A 23,212-nucleotide genomic window follows, 5' to 3' on the forward strand; every position below is an offset into this window, starting at 1 on the left:
TTTCCCCTCGAGGATCAATAAAGTATTTCTGATTCTGATTCTGATTAAAGCAACCCCGCCTGATTTTATACACTTCCATCAACCCCAGCTGTCAGGCAGGGGAGGGGGAGTTGCTGTTATTTACAGAAAAGTTTTTAAATGCACTCACATTTTAAATAGTAGTTTTACATCATTTGGACATCTTGGTTTTATGGTAAATTCTAAAAATCCAGTGATCATTTTAATTACCTACAGACCGCTCACGCCAAACAATGTTTTTATCCAAGAGTTTGCTGAGCTATTATCCCATTTTATGTCAAAGTTTGATAAAATTCTTATTTTAGGTGATTTTAACATACTTTTCTGCTGCCCTTCTCAGACTTTTGTCACTGATTTTATGGATACTTTGGAATCTTTTAACCTCACTCAGGCAATACAAGAACCCACTCAAGCGAAGGGCCACACCCTTGACTTGGTTCTGTACAGTGGTCTCAGCCCTGACAACTTTGAGACAAAGTATATCTGTGTGTCTGATCATAAGGCAGTTTTATTCAGTGTGGTTTTATCCCAACTACCTATCAATCACAGTACACCTGTCCGCTGCCAGGTCTTTAACTCTGCGTCTGCTAGCAAGTTTTCTGAACGTTTTCCTGCTGCTTCTTTAACTGCCTTTAATCCACATCTGAACAGAGAGGAGCTGGTCTCCCTTTTTAATGACACCTGTCAGACTATCCTGGACTCTGTTGCCCCCTACAAAGACAAAAAGTTAAATAGAACACCCCAACCCTGGCTAAATGAATCCACCCAAGAACTAAAAAGAGACTATAGGAGAAGGGAATGAAAATGGAAAAAACGGGTTTACATGTTTTTTATGAGATCTGGAACGATGCAATGAAAAACTATCAAATGGCAGTTAAAGAAGCAAGAGCACCCTTATTCTCTAATTTAATTTTAGCAAATCATTCTAACCCCAGAATTTTATTTAAGGTAATAGACTCGGCCATTATCCCCTCCCCTGTCATTTTACCAATGCCAAAGTTTTACAAATAGAGTCAATGCTATAAGGCAACAGGTTACCGCCCCCCGGTTGTGTTTCACATGCTAGCAGGGACATCTTTAAGAAGTTTCAGTCAGGTTTTAGAGCTTCATATAGCACAGAAACCCCCTTCCTCAAGGTAACCAATGACCTCCTTTTAGCAGCCGATTGGGGAGAGCGCAATCTTAATTCTTTTAGACCTCAGTACAGCTTTTGACACAGTAGTTCCTGCCATTTTAATTGGCCGCTTAAAACCTGGCATCAAGGATACTGCACTTAGTTGGTTTTATCCTTACCTTTCAGAAAGAACCTACGCGGTCACCAGAGGTAACTACTCATCCTCTACAACTCACATTACCTGTGGTGTACCACAAGGTTCGATTTTCGGTCCAATTTTATTTTAAGTTTATATCAGTCAACATCACAACGTCTCTTTTCATTGCTGTGCAGACGACACACAGATATACCTTCCCCTGAAACCTGGTGACCCAAAAAGCCTAGCTGCTGTTTTAGATGTTGTCTTATTATTCGTCTCTTTCTTGCTTTTATTGTTTCCATTTGTTTTTATTTCCATTGTCAGGTTTTTCATTGTTTTTAATTTAGTTTTTATTGTCTCTTATCTTGTTTTACCTTAATTTTGTCTTGCTTTGTTTGAGATTTCTTTTTGGCTTTCTGCTGTTATGTTGCCTTCTGGGTATCCTGTTTCTGCTTTGCCTTGTCTGTCAAAGCATTTTGTAAACTCTGTTTTTAAAAGGTGCTATATAAATAAAGTTATTATTATTTTTATTGTTATTACACTCTGCAACTGGATATTGGACTTTCTCACAAACAGACCCCAGACAGTTTGGATTGGTGGTCACACCCTGTACACCTGACTGCAATCCTTAATATGGAGACAACTCTGTTGTGAAGTTTGTGGACAACACCACCATCATCAGCCGGATTACAAACAGCAATGATAATTCAAATCGGGAGGAAATCAACAATCTTGTGGTGATGGTGCACAGAGAACAACCTACTGCTCAACGTCTAGAGCTGATAGTTGATTTTAGGAAAGAGGAGGCACCTTGGGGGAGGTCTGCATTACGCAGAGCCCCCGACGAGGAACAAAGGATTACGGCCACAACATGAGGGCCTATCTTTGCCTCAAGATTTCTGGTTAGCTTACCACTTATCAAACTCTTCTCCCTCTCTGTGTGTTCTGCCTGGAGCAGACACACAGCACAACTGAACTCTCTCTCTCTTACAGCAGTGACGCGAGGGCCTGCGTAAGATTCCTGCAACAATAGTTAGCACCGACAGCTGCCACACACAGTCCGCCAGCTAACTTTAAGAACTGACTTTGAGGAGAACAACACACGGGGCATACAGGTCCTCCATCTGCACAAATGGACGGTTCAGCACAGATTTCTTCAATAGGAACCAACATTCTTCCCTGCCTGGCTAATCGGGACCGCCAGATAATCACAGCAACTTCAAAGCAACTTCTTCCTTTTCGGGCTGGTAACATAACCACAAAACATATAACTGGGCATAAGATAGCATAACAGAGTACACAGCTAAGCACAGGACTGTGTTACTTTTGTTAATGTACATGTATTAATTTATTTGCTCTGAGTTTTATTGTTGTGATGTGTTTTCATTGTTAGGTTATTCTGGTAGCCACATGTTAGTGATGTTCACACAGAGACAGGACTTGCATGCAACTAACTGTCCTCTTTTCTAACCTGACACCTTTTATTTCATTTTAGTGTATTTAGAGTTAGACTTCACATTGTGTGTTTTTGATTCTATTATCTGTTAATAAATGCTTGTGTATAATTAGGCTGGTTTCTTTAATGTTGCACAAGAGTGAATAATTTGCCAACCTCTGCTATGTTGAACTCCAAATCCTTCAACCTACTTGCTATTAATGGTAATTTTGGATATAATTATTAATTTAATTATTAATAGGTGTTCCAAATTGATAGTTTAGTGTATTTTAGAGAGACTCAATCAATTGATTGGCTGTCATTTCTCTTCTTTAAGGAGAGTGGTGCCCCTGAGGACTTTATTTATTAAAGTTATTATTTATGATTATCTTTGATAATTTTGATAGCCATAATGAATTGATTGCACACCCCTTTAACCATTGTGAATCCCAACACTCTACCAAGCATCAGTGATATCGGTGAGGTGAGGTGCCTGCGCAGATTCCAAAAGAATACTAAAGGACATTGCCCACCCCAGCCACAGCCTGTTCACCCTGCTGCCGTCTGGCAGGTGATACCAAAGTATTTGCTGCCGTAACACCAGCCTACAGAGCAGCTTCTTTCCTCAGGTTGTGAGACTCAGAGTTCATCCTATGCACTCCACCATAAATAATAGTAATCTGTTTTGGGGGGGGGTTGTGTGTAGCATGAAGGGACTACAGCTTGCATTTCGTTGTACAATCCTGTGTTGTATAATGAAAAATAAGTGAACCTTGAACCATGTGCCAGGGACTGTGATGAGCAACAGGGGACTGTCCTCTCCCCCTTCCTGTTTACTCTATACATCTCTGACTTCAGCTACAACTCGGAGTCATGCCACCTGCATTCTCTGATGACTGACTGCCTTTGTGGGGTATAACAGTGGACAACAACAACAAAAGGAGGAATACAGAGGCCTGGTCGATGACTGAGCCCTGTATGAATCCAGGGGTAGGATGTCGAGGTGGTTCACTCGTATAAATACCTCGGAGTGCACCTGGACGATTTGCTGGAGTGGACTGGGAACACAGGGACCCTCTATAAGAACAGTTGTTCCAGTCTGTGGTGGCCAGCGCTATCTTTTATGCTGTTGTGCTGTGGTCAGAGACTGAGGGAGAGAGGCTCTAACAAATTCAACAAGCTACTTAGGAAGGCTGGCTTAGTGATGGGGGGAGGAGTTGAGCTGGACTCTCTGGAGGTGTTGATGGAGAAGAAGATGCTGTCCAAGTTGGTTGGCATCCTTAACAACTCCCAGCCCCTCCACGACATGCTGGTTGAGAAGAAAAGCGTCTTCAGCCAAAGACTTTTACCCCCTAGGTGTTCCATTGAGCGGCACAACGATCATTTATCTGTCACAATATGGACATCAGAGGCCTGGCTGAGGTCTTACTGGACTCCCTAATTGGACCTTATAATTAAATACACACACATGCACGTGCTTTAAAAGGAATACTTTTTTACTTTTATGTTAGTACTTGTGTTTTACATTTGTTTATGCACTATTCTTTATACCAAGTGGTAAGTTTGTGTACTGCTGCAACATGCAAATCGCACCCCCACCGGGATAAATAAAGTATCTATCTATCTATCTATCTATCTAGCTATCTATCTACAGTATCTATCTAGAGTTCCTTCATTCAGTCATTCATTGCTGCTACTGCTACTACTATTGGTAGTTGTACTGCTCCTCCTCCTCCTCCTCCTCCTACTCCTCCTACTACTACTACTACTACTACTACTACTACTACTACTACTACTACTACTACTACCAATAAATAGTAATAATAAAAATATTATGGTGTTTTTTTTAAATGATCAATTCATTATTATTAATTGGAAACAGGAAAACAATACTTTTTTATTGCAACTACTGCACCACTACTACTATTTTTAAAAATAATTACCATCATCATCATAATATATCGGGGCTAGCCGTCATAAGAGTACAGTCTAAATGATCAGAATACATTTGCAATTAACTTCATTTATTCTGACGTAAGGCTGGTACGTGCATGCTGATATGGGCTAAAATCACTTATTGAGCGTGTCACTTTTTGCAGCGCAGCACATCACTATCGTGTCACTTGGAGGGCTGCGATGGATGGATATGCTACTCAGGACAGGCGTGCGTCTCTGGCCTCTCCAACACACCAAACGGTGTGCGTGTGACGCAAAGAAGTCTACTTAAAGCGGGATTAGCGCTGAGCGGCACACTGCGCTCCACACTGCGCTCAGTCACACACAACCCGCCGAAGCAGCCGCTCGGAGGGTTCTCAACCAATCAGCGCCTGGAGAAAGGAGAGGACAGGAGCGCTCAGGCTGGCCACAGAGCTGCACAGCGGGACACACACACACACACACACACACACATCCATGCATTCACTGGATATAGTCGGAGCTCTCGGACACATAGAAGGGGAATAACAAGATCCTCCTCTTTTTCTGCACTATTTGCGCCTGATTTTGAGCTTCTCCGAATGTACAATCATGGGGGAGTGGACCATATTAGAGCGTCTCTTGGAGGCAGCTGTCCAGCAGCACTCTACTATGATCGGAAGGTAAGAGTTGGGAGAAAAGAAAGAAACGTGTGTCGTCCTCTTTTCTTGAGAAGGTAAAGAATTTTACAGTTGAAGTCAAAATTCAGCAGTGTCAACCGAGTGTACAGCTGGGGAAAACCACACACAACATCAAGAAGAACAAGCGCATGCCCGAAAAGGCTTGGTTATTCAAACCAAATATTGTAAAACATGTCCAAGGAAGCAATTGTTTTGTTAAGGGCAAGCAGATATTTGCATTTACATTACGATGAATTAGACTGCCACAGGAGAACCGTGGGGTTAGGTTGAGGCTGGAAGAGCGCTGTTATTTCAGCACTGGACAGCTCCCACACTGCTCCGGTGCCGAAGACCTGCCCGGATCTGCTTTCCCTTACACCCTGAATAGCATCATCCTATACCTACCTGATGGTCTGCCTGTGGAAACATTGGTAGCGCTTTCTAATAAGGCACCATATGTAAGGGGTTTATAAGCAGTGGCTTTATTAATGGTTAGTAATCATTAATCAAATATCCCTTTACCTGGTCAAACTGTCTATCTGGTGAACTGAAAACCAGACAGATTCTTCAAAACCTGGCAACCCAAAAGTATTTCTTATTAATGGTTTATAACTGATTTATAAAGAATTAGTGGGTGATTTTTTAACCATTACTAAGGATGTCTTTATTTTCCCAGGACAGAATTTGTTTTCAAAAGCATTACACACAATGGACACAATGGCCGTATATGCACATATACATTCAAGGCCCTACATACAGTATATCACAACATATACTCACATAAAGTACACATGCACACATATATTATATATACACACACTTATACATAATGCTCAGTGAAGTATTTTATTTAGAGCTACAATGCCAGAAGCCATTAGTTACAACTTCTAAAACCTTTAAAGGGTGACTTATTAGAAAGTGGTGTCGAAAAATTAAACACAGGTATCTTGTGGAGGGCACGAATCCAGGTTAAAACTGAGTTAATGCACCTTTTAAGGGCTACATGAGTATGTAAAATGTTAAGAGTTAATTTAATAGTATGGCAGTGGTTTATAGGTTTAACAATTAAAAGTAGTTTTGAGCACTTATCCCAGAGCTTAGCTCATCATTTTGGAACACCTATGTCACTGAAAAATCTCTCAATAACTAGAAGATTTTTTTGTGAGTTTAGGGCATTTGGAATATGTTTTTCCCTTTACTGGTTTCCATTTCAATACTGTATGAAAATAGTGATATGAAAATAATATTGACACTTTATGTCAGTTTGACATAACATAACATAGACATGTCTAGGTTATACAAGAAGGTATTATGAGTAAGATAATTTAATGTAAACAAAAAAACATTCTGTGAAATAATCTTCCTGCTGCAGTTTCTTTTATTTCATATTTATTTCTAGAAACGAGTGTCAGATTGCGTTTGAGTTTTCTTACAAATCTAATCAATAAAACCTAAGACATAACAATAGTAACTAAATATTTGTTGTGGAGACTTCAAACTTTAGGAAATCCATCACAGTGAACATCATCCCTGCTTTTATCGTTGTGTAAATGACCTAATCACTGAATGATATCAGTTAAAGTGAAGTTTGATTTGAATAGCCTGCACTCAACAACAATAACATAACTAGACTAAAAGCAGAAATGATTTTCACTGTGATGGATAACTCAAGCAGGTTTCAAGTCTCTGCAAGTTCATTTTCCTATAGAAAATGTATTGGAGCCAGTGTTGGCTGTGGATGAGATCCTTGGCAGACTTTTTAGTCAATAAAATGGTCGGGTTTGGAACCACTGGTCTGTTATGACTAATGGAGGTTCCTAACCTTTTAAGCTTGTGACCCTTTAAAATAAAGCTGTGTACTTGCGACCCCCTTTTTTTAGAGTCTGGAATAAGTCAAATTATCCAGTACTTACAAGAAAAAGATTAGAGGAATGTCTGAGCAAATAAATATAACTTTGTGAAGCACAAATAGTTTTTTTCCCCTCCTTTCCTCTCCAGTCATCTCGCAACCCTGCAGATCCCACTGTAGTCCACCAGGCAGCTACAGGCATATATTTCCATTCAAAAACACAACCATGTTTGTGACATGTTTGGTTCAGTATCACTTAGACCAAGTCTGACTTTGTGATAAACTCCAAAGAGTTACCTTTCAGAAGAGACCAGGATAATGTGTGTATTCAAAAGGGGTTTTTGAGGCTTGTGCACAAAAAGCTAATACAACCACTGGAAGTGTAAATATATTTCTGTTGCTGATTTTCCCTCAGGATCCTACTGACCGTGGTGGTGATCTTCCGTATTCTGATTGTGGCGATAGTTGGAGAGACTGTGTACAACGACGAGCAGTCCATGTTCGTATGTAACACCTTACAGCCGGGCTGCAACCAGGCCTGCTACGACAAGGCTTTCCCCATCTCCCACATCAGGTACTGGGTGTTCCAGATCATCATGGTGTGCTGCCCCAGCCTCTGCTTCATCACTTACTCTGTGCACCAGTCTGCCAAGCAGAGGGAGCAGCGCTACTCCACAGTATACCTCTCCCTGGATAAAGACCAGGACTCCATGAAAAGAGACGACAGCAAGAAGATCAAGAACACCAGTGTGAACGGAGTGCTGCAGAACACAGAAAACTCCAACAAGGAGGCAGAGCCTGACTGCCTGGAGGTCAAGGACATCCCCAACTCAGCCCTGCGAACTACAAAGTCAAAAATGAGAAGGCAGGAGGGCATCTCCAGGTTCTACATCATCCAGGTGGTGTTCAGAAACGCACTAGAGATAGGGTTTCTGGTGGGTCAATACTTCCTGTATGGATTCAACGTCCCTGCGGTGTACGAGTGTGATCGATACCCTTGTATAAAAGATGTAGAGTGCTATGTTTCCAGGCCGACAGAGAAAACAGTGTTTCTGGTCTTCATGTTTGCCGTCAGTGGCATTTGCGTGGTCCTGAACTTGGCAGAGCTCAACCACCTAGGCTGGAGGAAGATCAAAACTGCTGTGAGAGGAGTGCAGGCCAGGAGGAAGTCCATTTATGAGATCCGGAACAAAGACTTGCCCAGGATGAGTATGCCCAACTTTGGACGCACTCAGTCCAGTGACTCTGCATATGTGTAACTGTCTGTTTTACATACATGAGGAGGCTGAAGGACAGCTGTGTTACTAGTTATCAAGATCAGTGTAACAATTCATTTATTGGTATTTAGTCTTCAAATGAAACAAGTAAAACTGAGATGAGGGGATTTTCAGTGAAAGTCAACATGCTGGAGAGATATTCTTTTCTAGAAAAACAAAGCAAACTGCATTAGAAACAAGTGTAGTTCTATACCCCCTTTACAGAATGTTTTCCAAGATATCAGACATTTTATTGATGGTGAAGAGAGCCTATGTCTCAAACTGATTCCTTAAAGGTCCAGTGTGGAACATTTAGGAGGAGCTGTCGGCAGAAATGGAATATAATATTTATAAGTATGTTTTCATCAGTGTATAATCACCTGAAAATAAGAATTGCTGTGTTTTTGTTACCTTAGAATAAGTCCTTTATATCTACAGAGGCAGCGGGTCCCCTTGCACAGAGGCCGCCATATTGCACCGCCATGTTTCTACAGTAGCCCAGAACGGACAAACCAACCACTGGATCTAGATAGGGCTTTTTGCGTTTTTTTACGAGTTTCCCGGCCACCGTAGTTTCTCCTCCACGCTTGGAAGGGGAGGGTGAGGCGAGCGGGATTCAAATGGTTGCAAACTGCAGTTTCACCACTAGATACCACTAAATCCTACACACTGCTCCTTTAAGAATGGAAATACATTTTCCACAAGATCAACCATTTATTTGGCTGAAATCATGTTGAAATCAGATGGACCACACATTTTTTTGTCTTATTAATGTGGAGAAGGCACTGATGTTGTATTAGTGTTTTCATGTAAAGTGCTTCTTAAAAGCATAAACTGATACACTACATGGTCAAATGTATGTGGACACCCCAACATTCCAGCCATATGTGATAGTTGAACAAGTGATTGCAACACCATGGGTGCTGCTATAAAGGTCTCCACTCTTCTGGTTTGAAATATGGCTGCATTAAACCACCAGAGCATTAGTGAGGTCCAGCACTGATGGTGTTAAGGTCTGGCTTGCAGTCAGCGTTCCAGTGGGCCATCCCAAAGGTGTTAGATGGGACTGAGGTCAGGCCAGTCAAGTTCTTCGCAGCAACCTGAGAAAAAAAACGGAGCTGGCTTTGTGCACTGGGGCATTGTCATGTTGAAACACAAACACAAACTCTTGACACAAAGCTGGAAGCACACTGTTAATATCATTGTATGCTGGAGCATTAAAATTTCCCTTAGTAGTGATTTAGTGTGCACTTTTATAAAGTTTTCATAATAGATGGATCAAACAAAGAAGGTTAACAAAATTAGTGCAGCAGAGGTAGAGGTATCCTGACTTTTAGTCCCTAACATGAATCAAGCTCCAAAAATGCTGGATCGTACTATTCCCTTGATGCAACTCGATAGTGTCTTTCTTTATGCCATATTCACATCATATGGGATGGATGGTAGCAATGGCAGAGATGTCCATGTTTACGACTTGCGAGCATTCTCGTCATCAGACAAATCAAGATAGTTGTACGATTACAGAGTTAGTTGTTTGAGGGTTAAAAATACTGTGCATTGACAATCTGCATACAATTTTGGTTTTATTACCATGGATTTTGGCTGAGGTGAGCCATCTACATTTGTTTTCCTTTTCAGGCACTTCAGGCACAGTTTAGCGGAGTTTCTCAGTCACAGTTACGACTTGTGTTGTTAATGCACATGCTATTTACAAGTTGTAAATTGGTATTTGTCTGTCAAACTCCACACCATTTGTAATGCAGGCTTTCTGTTTGAAATTTGAAGTTTCCTACCTCAGTCCCAGAGTTTGAGAAAATAACTGCAAACCATCCAGCTCCTCCAGAAAACAACTGTTTTCAGTGGCTGTGTAGAAATCCTTGTGACAGGTAAACTAACATTCATGTGTAAAATTGGTGGGGTGCTCTTTGAATTGAATTATACATACTTTTAGCCATATAGTGTATCAGATTTCAGTAGTTTTCTGATGTCCGGATGGACACTAAGTATATTCTTGCACTAATAAGCCAAATGAACATACCTATCCACTCTAAGCTGTGATGGTGTTCAGTAACATTCCAATGGTTCCAAACATCACTTTTACACACAGTCTGGCAGTTGAAAGGGCACGACTATTCTTTGGACATTACACATTACTGACAGTATATCTCTCATCTCAAATATCTATCTCTTCGGAATCTCATTGTTTTGGATGCCTGTGCTCGCATCACTGACTTAAGCTAACCGATCACTCCTTTGCTTTAGCTCTTGTAAGGTGGTGCCTGGAAACCTGCCACGATTTTTTTTCCTGTTACACCCAAGCGCACATTTCTTTCATTTGTGATGTTTCTTGTTTTCATGTAATCAAGTGCCATATGTGTGTGTGTGTGTGTGTGTGTGTGTGTGTATACATGTATTAAATTATAGCGTAACCTTTATAAAACATGAAATCCTACTTTGGATTATCATGACATCCTCTATCAGGTGAAGCATTGTTGCTGTGTGCTATTGTCATCCTTGATTTCAATTTACTGCACAGAAACCAAACAGCCATTGCATATTCCAAGGTTATTGATGAGTTTAATCTGGACTCACTTGATTTTAATCAAGTGAAGTAAAAATTTGAATTTCATTTGGAAAACAGGCAGTGCATTGCTGTTGCTACCATTTTCAAGTGTAATCTAAAGTGCGCCACTGTTAAACAAATATGAAAGCATCTGTAATAAAAATGGAAGCCATACGAATAAGATAAGCGTGGTGTGTGATGTTTAGGTTTTTAGTACAGCTGCCTACAAGGTCATCAGTAGCTGCTTTCATATTGGACAGCTTATACATGGAGAGATGGGAAGATTTTGACATTCTGAATTGAGGTATACAGCTATATGTTTCTTATTGTCAACAAATCTAATGAAAAGACCAAAATCAACAATGTGTTAGTCCATCTCTCAATACTTTTTGACTTCCTATCTGTAGCTCTCAGCCCCAAGCCCATTGGTTCCTACTTAAGATGTAAATACTTCTACACCTCACAAATATATCGTTTCATTTTGAAAAAAAAAAGGCTCAGTCATTTCCTAAAACAGCTCCTCACTGTAGTTTTTAGCAAATGTTACTCAAACAGCAGGACAGTGTATGTGGGATTGAGTCAAAATAAACTCCATTGTGTGTTCATGGTAATGAAGGAACATGTCACCCAATACAACAGTGCGGCTCATTGATGTGTTTTAATAGTTTTTGGACAACAATGGAGCTCTATGGCACAGAGGAAGAAGATATATCAGGCTGCGATACACACACACACACACACTTGTTAGTAGTATAATAATCAAAAATGTGAAATGAATCCATAAGTTTTGAGCTTTTATTTAATATTTAAAACAAAGAGTCACAATCACTGCATGAGAAAGCATCTGAACATCCCAAAGTATTTATTTTGTATTTTATGACTGGACTACTATTAAAATCCATTCAGCTAAGAGCTGAAGGTCCAGAAAAGGATAAAAGTTCCTTTTACTGAATCATACTTATCTTGGTAACATAGATACAGATACTTAGTGACACACATGGTCCAAGGACAACAGGGTCTTTCTGTACACAAATATATTCCAGACAAAGTTATATGATATAGTCATGAAGAGGTTCCATTTTTGGCAAATATACTGAACTCCTGCTGCAGCCATATATATCATCCTATATCCATCAACCAATAGAAAAAAATGCTTCTGAAAAAAATCCATCTACCTGTCCAAAAAGCCAACCTGTTCTCATTCCCAGGGCATCAAATACTGACATTTTGTCATGTGCCTCTGTGTTGTATACAGACGCACATGGTACCTTTTAGCATCTGTAGAAAACGCCTTCAGAAACTACTTGGTTAGGTAGTAGGAAGTCACACGTTGGTTAGGTTTAGGCAACAAAACTGCTTGGTTTCGTAGTAGGAAGTGACGTGATGTTAGTTATGAAAGTAACGTGACTTGTAACGTAACTTAAAACTTTAAATAACTCAACGTTAACTTTTTATTTCACATGGGACACGCGTTACGGACAGTACAGACCGGAGACACAGGGAAGATACTGATATTGTTTATTGAAACACGAGGAGAATGAACAGATAATGGATGGAAGTATACTATCCTTTCACTGGAGATCCTGGAGCTCTGGAGTAGTGTGGCTGAACACAGGTGAATAGGTTCACACAGGGCTGGGAACCGGAGTGACACACACAGGAGATGAGAGACACACGGGATCTGGAGCTGGAGTGACACACACGGAGGACTGGAGTAGACAGGAGCCGGGATCGAGGTACTGGGTGATAGTCGGAGGTTATTCCTTCTGTGGTTTAGTTTGAGGCGTTCAGGAGACAAGCGTGCTATCCTTTGTCTAAATGAGACCGGACACTGACTGTGGTGAGGAGCTGGGATTTATAGTGGAGTGGAGTGCTGATTGGATGCAGGTGTGTACTAGGTAACAGGTGATTGGCATTAATCGGGTGAGGGAGTGTGGTGTGTGTAGTGTAGTGGCTGGAGAGAACATGACAGACTGTGACAACACGTGTGAAAGTTGTGTTTGTTTGACCCATAAATCTGCCCCACCGCCTCCACGGGCAGACCTTCTCACTCTTTGTGTCGGTCGTTATACTGTCAGCTGACTTCCATAAGGCTTTCAGGCAGCCCTGTGCATCCCATACAAATGCTAAAGAGTACCATGTGCGTCTGTATACAACCCTGAGGCGTGTGTCTGTACGTATGTGTTTGAAAATGTATGTGCGTGTCAGACAAGAGGCAGCATGGTGGGAAGGGCAGGTAGTGCCTTGGCAACTTTGATGAGAATAACTGAAGGACAGAGCCTGACACATCAGTTTGAGTTTCAGTAGGGATTTTGGACTTTCCGCTCAAACATGCAACACACTATTGCCAGTACACACGCACACGCACGCATTACCAATTTCAGAATGTAAAGGTGAGGCAGGGGTTACATAGTCCTACCTTCAGGACTAGCTGCAAAATAGGTTTTTTGTCAGTGCCTTCCAAAACAACACATATGATCTTTCTCCAACTTGCTTTAGGTTAGAGGAAGATCTTTAGTCCTCTTTCAGTCTGCCTTCCTGTATGTTCTTGCGTTTGCATGGACTTGAAAGGCCAGCAGTGCTTAACCATTCAAAAGCCACATTTAACCAAGAAATGCCCCACCCATTTTATATATTGTACAGATCTCACCACAATTCAATAAAATTGAGTAAATAGAAATATATAAATATAACCGCAAGCAGCAATTCCGGGCCAACACAGACCGTTGAAATTGCCAGTGAAATTGCCCTTTTTTGCATTTTCACAAATGGAATGAAGAACACAAATGCATGTACATTTTGTGCCCTTGTAGCTTCCCCTAGCAGTCGATTTGAAGGAAACTTTCAGGGCATGTTTCAGGTTCTTATGTGGACATATTTTGTAAGTTTTGTGATGACTCGCCCAACGGTTGTTGACTTTGGTCTATTTATGCACTGAGCCATGCCATTGGTCAATATCTTGAAAATTAAATAAGATATCAACAAGCTTTATACAACTTTTGATAGGCTCGGTCCAATAATGATCCACCGAAAATTTGGTAGCAATAGATAGGCGGACTTATATGATCCAAGAAGCTTTTTGTAGAGCACATTGAGCTGGACTTTTGTGAGAAATTCAATTGGACTTAGCATTAATAAATGTGCAACGTCCAGTTAGACTTTCAAAATAAAACACATGGTTAACGTTCACAGTTTGGTTAGGTTTAGGCACCAAAACTACTTGGTTAGGTTTAGGAAAAGATCATAGCAGAAAAGTGGAGGTCGTAACAGAGCCGAATCGACGTCTGTGTAAGTGGGGAGCCAGCAGGACGGGACATACACTAGACGCTAACGCTCTTTTCCTCTTTTGCTTCCAGAACGGCAGCATGTTATCTAAAATTACACACTGGGGCATTATGCCTGCATTGTTTGGTTCAGTGTAAAAAAGCAAAGCTGACGTAAGGGCGGCTCTTCTTTCTTTTATTATTTATATAGCGCCAATTCATAACAGAAGTTATCTTATTGCACTTTTCCTATAGAGCAGGTCTAGACCATACTCTTTAGAATATTATTTACAAGGACCCAACAATTCCCACCATGAGCAAGCACTTGGCAACAGTGGAGGCAGAAACGTTGAGCAGAACCAGCCTCTACCGGTTGAGTACACATGCATGGTGTTTTGAGATCCAGTGCTCTTTACAGGCATATACCAGATGGGCTGAACTGTCTGGTGGGTATCTGGATTTTGTTGATCAAAGGAGGCACTGGATCTGGCTGAAGATTTGCATCTATAAGAAAGAGGAAACAGTTGTCCTTATGTTTGAGGTTAGCAATGTGTTGAGTTCTCGTATGCAGCAGGAGTCCTATTAATCTAAAATCTTATGCTCTGCTAAGCACTTTGTTTGAAGCATACTGATACTTTGAAGCTCTTTCCACACTTGTGACATTTGCAAGTAGTTAAAGCAGAATCAGCCTAATAGGACCTCTAAAGTTTACTAATTAACATATTATATCTGTGGAAAATTACAAGTTACAAGTTTACAGGGGGTTATGTGCCAGATTATATCTTGGCCAAGAGCAATAAATTCCTTAAGTCTTGTCATCACCACGAGGTTGCCAGGCAACCAACAGACTTTGTTGTTATCTTCGGACAGAGCTGTTTCCCCTTGGTTCTAGTCTTTATGCTAAGCTAAGGTAGACTCAGTTTGTACATGTCAACGATGAATCCTCCATGCATGCCAAAGTTAGTCACAGAGTTCCACAAGGTTCTGTGCAAATCTATTCACCATATATATGCTTCCTTTAGGCAATATTATTAGGAAACCCTCCATAAAATTTCATTGTTATGCAGATGATACCCAATTATATCTATCGATCAAGCCAGATGAAAACAATCAGCTAAACTTCAAGCATGCCTTAAAGACATGAAAACCTGGATGACCTGCAATTTTCTGATGTTAAACTGAAGTTATTTTACTTGACCCCAAACATCTCAGAGACATGTTATCTAAAGCTATAGTTACTCTAGATGGCATTGCCCTGGCCTCCAGCACCACAGTAAGGAACCTCTGCGTTATCTTTGATCAGGATTTGTCTTTTAACTCGCATATAAAACAAATGTCAAAGACTGCCTTCTTTCACCTACGTAACATTGCAAAAATCAATCACATCCTGTGTCAAAATGATGCAGAAAATGGTGCATGCATTTGTTACTTCTAGGTTGGACTACTGCAGTTCCTTATTATCAGGCTTCTCTGCTCTGGCTCCCTGTAAAATCCAGAAGAGAAATTAAAATCCTTCTCCTCATCGACAAAACCCTTAAAGAGCTCATTATTACCCCACTAGAACACTGTGCTCCCAGAATGCAGGGTTACTTGTGTTTGCTAGAGTCTCCAAAAGTAGAATGGGAGCCAGAGCCTTCAGCTATCAAGCTCCTCTCCTGTGGAATCAGGTCCCAGTTTGGGTTCGGGAGGCAGATACCATCTCCACATTTAAGAGTAGGCTTAAGACTTTCCTCTTTGATAAAGTTTACAGTTAGGGCTGGCTCAGGTGAGCCCTGAACCATCCCTTAGTTATGCTGCTGTAGGCCTAGACTGCTGGGAGACTTCCCATGATGCACCTCTCTCCTCCTTTCCCTCTCCATCTGAATGCATTCTCATTAGTGCATGTTACCAACTTAACATCTCCTCTCTCCCATAGTTTTGTGCTTTCTCGTTTCTCTCCTCTCTCCTTCTGTCGCTTTCAGCAGGTATTTCTGCCTCTGGAGCTGCAGAGTCTGGATCTATGATTGCAAAACAACTTTTGTTCCTGCTCGACAACCGCTACTTCAATTATTATTATTAGTCTTATTATTCCTATTTTATTAATATTAATATTATTACCACTACCATTACCATTACTATTACTTTACATTTCTATGTGGAATTTGCATTGAGCTACTGTATGTTCTCTCTCTCTCTCAAACCAACCGGCAGCGGTGGATGGCCGCCCACCCAGAGTTCTGCTCGAGGTTTCTGCCTCTTAAAAGGAAGTTTTTCCTTGCAACTGTCACCAACTGCTTGCTCTTGGTGGGAGTTGTTGGGTCTCTGTAAATAACATTATAAAGAGTACGGTCTAGACCTTATCTATAGGAAAACTTCTGTTATGAATTGGCGCTCAATAGAGCTGTGACTCTGTCAGCCTGGCTACAGTGCTGAAAAGAAACCTGAGATTGTTTTTATTTTCCTCTAATGATCTTAATGATGTGTAGTAAGCTGCTCTGGTATTACGGAGGGCTTTCCTATATGTTTTAAGACTATCTTGCCAGGTTAAACAAGCTTCTTCCAGATTGCTGGAACGCTATTTCCTTTCAAGTTTTCGCAATGTTTGCTTTACTTTGTGGATTTGGGGGTTATACCATGGAGCTAACCTTTGTTTTATTATCTTCTTTTTTAGAGGGGTGACAGAATCCAGTGTTGATTGCAGTGAGCCTGCAGCGCTATCAACAAGATGGGCAATTTGGGAGTGGCTGAAATTAGCATAGGAGTCCTATAGGAGTTATATTGAGATAGATAGAATTGCTTCATTAAATTACTACAGCACTATCAGATAGACATCTAGAGTAGGAATTTTTGCCTAATGACATGTAGTCCAGCAATAGCAGTTCAAAAGTTATTAAATAATGGTCCAATATTGAAGGATTCTGTGGAAAGACTATTAAATGTTCAATTTCAATGCCATATACCAGAACAAGGTCGAGGGTGTGATTAAAACAGTGAGTGGGTTTATGAACACCGACAAAAGCCAATCGAATCTAATAATGAGATAAATGCAGTACTGAGGCTATCTTTTTCAATTTCCACATCAATTGAGACAGAACAATTGAGAATGACTTCCGGATGGGAGCCGAAACGTCTTGATTCTGAAAACAGTGTCCAGATGACTACGACTGAAACCTTTTCTACGATTTCCACATCAATATTGATATCACCTACAATAATTACTTTATCTGTTTAAGGACTAAATTTGATAAAAACTCTGAGAATTCAGACAAAAATTCACTATAACAAATATAATTGGCTTTAGGTTTAGGGTTGGTTAATAGGCTTGAGTCAAAGATCGCTGCAACTCCACCTCCTCGGCCGGTCTGATTATGGAGCTGCCAATGAGCAGAGTTGGTTTCTTAGCGGGTGTATCGCTGAGTGGGGAGAACTTGTTGGAAACGTGAACAGGTTGGTGGTGATCCATGGGCTTCTGCTTAGGGCAAAGGCAGAGGAATAGCTAAACATTTGACAAACCAAGCAGGAGAGAGCAGGAGAGTGAGAGGAAGAGAGAGAAGCCATTGCTAGCTGCTCAGCTAAAGAACGGTAGCTAGCAAAACTGAATAGAGTGTTAACTGTGGGAAAGTTGTTAAAAGAAGGAGAAATGTAGAACAGATAGTTAGTCACTATAATAAAGAATTGAACAAAATTAACCGTAATGAGCTAGAGCAGCAAAAATAGCCTACTAGTAACACACAAACACCGGTGACTGGAAATGAGACAATACGCTTACCGCAGCACGTTAGACTTGTGAGGATCTCTGGACCGCACACACCAAACAATATTAAAACACAAAGTAACTTACTACTTTGAGTAGTTTATTGACCAAGTACTTTCATACTTTTACTAGGTTTGTCAAATGGTACATTTTAATTTTACTTGAGCATTTTTTTATGGGAGTAATTGTGCTTTTACTTGAGCAAATATTTTCTACCCACACTGCTTAGCACTGAATCTGTAGGTGTCTCTCGTGTAGGACTTGATTTATAGTTCAGTGTTCAGCACCTGTTGATAGCACCAGTAATGTATTGAACATTATCAGGCTGTTTTGTGCTTTATATACACCACACAATAGTTTACGCTCTTTAATCACTTTGTGATACTGAGCGACAGTGGGAATGTACGCCTTGTCTCATCACTAAATAGGAGATTACTCTTGTGCATTCATTAATGGCCGCAATAATCTTTCTGTTCTTTCATTCATGGTTATAAACATTGGTGGTCACTGTGAGAAGAAGGTTTGCAGTGGAGATGTCTTTGGTAGATGTGTGTTACTGAAAAAGTCCTGTTGTCTTCATTCTCAACAGTCCCCATCAGCATCAACCTTGTAGAAACTTGTAGAAAACAGACGCAGCCTAAGCTGACCAATCACCATTTTTGTTTTCTTCATGTGGTATCACTGCATCTCTCTAATCCTCTGTTGGTTGTCCACAAGCACAAGAGCGAGCTGTATGCGCCTCTCTCTCTCTCTCTCGCTCTCTCTGGAGTGCATGCTGGTGCGTTTCAGTGTGAGTGTATTTTCTATCTTTTGTTATTTATCTTTGGTTTGTTATTTAATAGCTTTCATAGAAAAGGTTTCAGTCGTAGTTTCTATGATAGAACACTCCTGGACGAATGAGGGACTACACCGTCTTGTTTAATAGCTTGTTCATTGTAGTGGTGTTTTGTGATTTATTTTGCCTCGGTTGGAGGTCATGCTCCCAGAGACAGAGACCTGGGGCTGGAGAAGTTCACACGCCGACATGGAGTTAAATTCTGTCAGAATGTCAATTCTTCTGTGGAAGATTGCAGTTTAGCGATCTGTGAAATTTCTGGTTATGACAATGTCAGCATCTAGAATGAAAAATGGAGTTGTCCTTTTTTTGGACAGTGTTGATAATGTCAGCGTGGTTGTTGAGCAAGGTGTAGTGATTCAGGACACCTTAGAAGAATATTTATTTATTGGTGGAGATTTTAACTGTACTGAGGACAGCAGGTTAGACAGGAACCATGCAGAGCCTCACGCTGCCTCTCGCACTTGTCTGTGTCAACTCATTGAGGCTCATGAATTGTGTGGAGAGGCTTTCATAACAAACAGAGATACACTTGGACATATGTTAAAGATAACTTACTGTCTATGGCCAGGCTTGATCGTTTGTATTGTTTTTATCATTTTAACATATTTAAAAGTTGTTTGATCAGCCTTGTTGGCTTTTCTGATCACTCGTTTGTGACAGCTTCTGTCATTATAAAATGTGTAAAATTGAGTAGCGCCTATTGGCATTTTAACACGGCTTTACTGGAGGATAAAAACTTCAAAGAAGCTTTTGTCTTTTTTTGGAAAAACCACCAAAGTATGAAATCTGATTTTGTGTCATTGCAACAGTGGTGGGATTTTGGAAAAGTTAAAAAAAACAACTTTACAGTACAGTACAATCAGAATGTCACAAAAACCTTAACGAGTTCAGTAAAAGCTCTGGAGTCTGAAGTGGAGGAACTCCAGGAGCCATCACCTGCTCTGGTTGGGCCACAGCCATCTCCTTCTCCAGCTGGACTGCAACCATCTGATCCTCCTGATCCACCTAAGCTGCAGCTTTCTGGTTCCCTGGCATCACTGGTTCCACCAGCTCCTCTGCCAGTCTCTCTGTCCCCGGCCTCCAGTCCTGCTGCCTTGTTACCAGACCCCGGTCTTGAACTCCAGCAATGCTGCTGGCCTCCAGAGGGTCCCCGCATTTGTCCCCGGCATCCTATTCAACCCTCGGAGTGTCCCCGTCTCTGTCACCAGCCACCAGAGAGCTTTGGTCTTTGCCGCTGGCCTCCAGATGGTTTCTGTCTTTGCTGCCTGCATCCTGTTCAACCTCCGAAGGGGTTCCGCCTTCGCTCCCGACCTCCTGAGTTGCTCCAGTTGTCTGGTCATCACCCAGACCTGCTCAGCCCTTCAGCCCTGCCTCTTGGGTGCTCCCCTGCTCTGTCCTTCTGTCCTGCCCTCAGGCATTTCGCCTGAGATTTTCTGTCCTGCACTTGTCCAGCCCTTGGGCCGTCCGCCTGAGGTTCCCAGCCCTGTTTCTGTCCTGCCCCCAGGCCATCCGCCTGCGATCTTTTGCTTGGCTTGAAATAATTTCAGTTAATCAGGAAAAAGCTTTTGATCATGCTGAGCATAAATATTTATGTCAAAGTTGAGTGCCTTTGGTTTTGGTCTGGGTTTTATTAACAAAGTTAAGGCTTTGTATTGTGACATTCAGAGTGTGCTGAAGATTAACGGTGATTTGAACGCTCCTTTTCAGATCCAAAGAGCAATTAGACAAGGCTATGCCCTCTCTGGCATATTGTATTCTTTAGCATTTGAGCCTTTGTTGCACAAACTTAGATCTGATCTTCAGGGTCTGACTATTCCAGGCTGTGATGCACCCTCTGTGTGGTCCTACAATCTAGTGTGGAAGCCGCTGGCTTGCACTATCTTGAGTCAGCTGGCTGGACTAGGACTGAGCCGATCTTTGTTTCTGATTAACATCAGTGGATTACCTGATTTCTGTCGTGGACTGAGGTGTGTAGCTTGTTGAAAAATAAGAGGCTGTGACACCACAGCTCAGTGTACTGGCTGCTCCAGGAACCAGTCATATATGGGACCCGTTTCAGTACAGTCTGTCAGGTGGGGCCGACTCTGCTCAGACGGCTCTGTGTGTGTAATGTGGTGGCTCTGGGACATGTAGTTCAGTTTTCTGGTACAAACATGGACGATGCAGCTCCTCTTGCCTCCCGCAGAGAGGGAAAATCGACACGTGTTGTCACCCTGTTGCTAAATCCACTTTGTACTTACACTTCTTTAGCTTTATACTTACATCCACTTTGTACTTAATTTATCTTAGCTGTATTATAGTGTATTATATTTTGATTTGCTCAGTACTTCTATTCCTGTGTGCATTGACGTGATAGTGAGCAGCTGTAACAAAAGATTTTCCCCTCGGGGATCAATAAAGTATTTCTGATTCTGAATAAATGGAGAGAAGCTCTCACAGTGAGCGGACACTGTTGCATCAGTGGCTCTGTTAAACCTGATGAGAATGATCTTTTTCTTTCAGTGAGCGTTTCGACTGTCGACTGTACGGGACCTTTTTTAAAAGTGGGTTTTCCTCTGAGTTTTCTTTCCATGATGCAAGTTAGGTCTGAATTACAGTGTCAGACCTAAGTGCAGAGCGCTGTTTAAACCACCTTTAATCAAAAGAGCTGCTGACCTGCAGTGCAGGGTTTTACATGGTATTGTGGCTGTTAATGCTTTTGTCTCTGTCATTAACTCTGATGTTAGCCACGACTGCCCATTCTGCACTAATAGTGAAACTGTTTTTCATTGTTTCACAGAGTGTTGTTGACTGCTGCCACTGTTTGCAATGCTGGAAAATCTTTTTGGATTATTATTATTAAAAAATGTTCATTCTGGGCTAAATGTACTCTCAGAAGAACAAAAGAAAATGTCCGCTTTTTAATTTCATTTTGGGGAGGGCAAAGATGGCCGTGTATTTGAGCAGAAGAAACAGACTGGAGAAAGCTGTGGATGATGATGCTGTTTTGTGTTTGGAAGATAAGCTGATCTTTGGAGTGTATTGAGATGATTTGGATTCTGTGAATCTTGTTTTACTAACCGTGTTGTTTATTATTGTTGTTTTGTAATTTCTTAAATTGTCAATAAAGTATTGTTAAATTCAAAATTCTCTCTCTCTCTCTCTCTCTCTCTCTCAGTTCAAATAGCTAGATCTGGATCTTCGTCCTCCCAGAGATCCAGCATCTCCTCTTCTCTCTCCCTCTGTGTGTCTTTTCATTTCTCCTCCCTGTGTGAATGGTGAGCTTGAGTTTTGCCTCTTGTGTGTTTGTGTAGTCTGTCCTCTTCCAGGCCTCCATGGTGGAGAGGAGGTCGTGTGGCTCAGGTCTGTTTGACGACACCTGAAGTTGCTTGACATCCTCCCAGATCTGTATTTTTCATATATATTTATAAAAATGTTGTCATCCTGATTGTCCATACTGTAATTTCACTATGTTGGTCTATTCTGTCCACTCGACATTTCCTGTCTGTTCATTCTGGGAGAGGGATCCCTCCTCTGTTGCTATTCCTGAGATTTCTTAAATTTTTTTCCTCATTAAAAATTTTGGGGAGTTTGTCCTGATCCGAGTCGAGTAGTTACAGTTTTCAGAAGGTGCATGTGAGCTACGGTGCAGCCTGTAACGCAGTTATGGACCGTTCTTTTGCAGTGGCCGGTCCGAAACTCTGGAACTCTCTGCCTATTGACTTACGTTCCATCACTGACCTGCCTTTGTTCAACGCCAAACGTAAAACCCACTTATTTAGAATAGCTTTTAACACTTAGTGGCCCTGTGACACTTCTCTTTATCTTAATGTTGTAATGTGCTCTGCTGACCTATTTGTACTTTTATTATTATTTGTTATTATCATTATTATTTTTTATCTTGTTTTTAATGTTGTACAGCACTTTGGTTCAGCTTCGGTTGTTGGAAGGTGCTATAGAAATACAGTTTGATTGATTGATTGATTGATTGATTATGATGATGATGATGATGATGATATTTTACCAGGTTACTACCAATTTATTTAGCGGTAAAACCAAAAGTAAGCACATCCGTAATGTCAGGAAAACTGTGTGCACAGCAACAGTAAGAAGAGTTGGTCAAAGTTGAAGCAGGAAGTGGGCAACAAAAGGATGGATCCTCTGGAGAGCAGAAATGGAGTCAGTAAATTGCATGGCAATCAAACAATGCTTGTTTTTTTTTTTTAATTGTAGTGAAATGTTTTTTTGGCAGTTGGAAATTAACTGATAGTGGCACTAGTGGCAGGTTGGGGCCACCACCAAGCCACAAGGATACATTATTTGGAGATCATGAACAACCACAGAATGTTTAATTAAATTAAATTAATTAAATCCAGACCTTAAATTTCCAGACCAAAGTGTTATACAGGGGTAAGGGGCTCATTAAATCAT

General features: G+C 41.1%; 1 protein-coding gene across 1 annotated transcript; it reads left to right on the forward strand.

Annotated features, from left to right (window-relative positions):
- Positions 1-4,812: 4,812 nt before the first annotated feature.
- gjd2b (gap junction protein delta 2b) lies at positions 4,813-11,149 on the forward strand. Its single transcript, XM_044170111.1, has 2 exons — positions 4,813-5,303; positions 7,565-11,149. Exons 1-2 carry the CDS (start codon positions 5,233-5,235, stop codon positions 8,406-8,408), a joined length of 915 nt encoding a protein of 304 aa, XP_044026046.1. The 5' UTR covers positions 4,813-5,232; the 3' UTR covers positions 8,409-11,149.
- Positions 11,150-23,212: the final 12,063 nt, after the last annotated feature.

Source organism: Siniperca chuatsi, linkage group LG16 (assembly GCF_020085105.1).
Source record: "Siniperca chuatsi isolate FFG_IHB_CAS linkage group LG16, ASM2008510v1, whole genome shotgun sequence".
In the NCBI taxonomy this organism is placed as follows: domain Eukaryota; kingdom Metazoa; phylum Chordata; class Actinopteri; order Centrarchiformes; family Sinipercidae; genus Siniperca; species Siniperca chuatsi.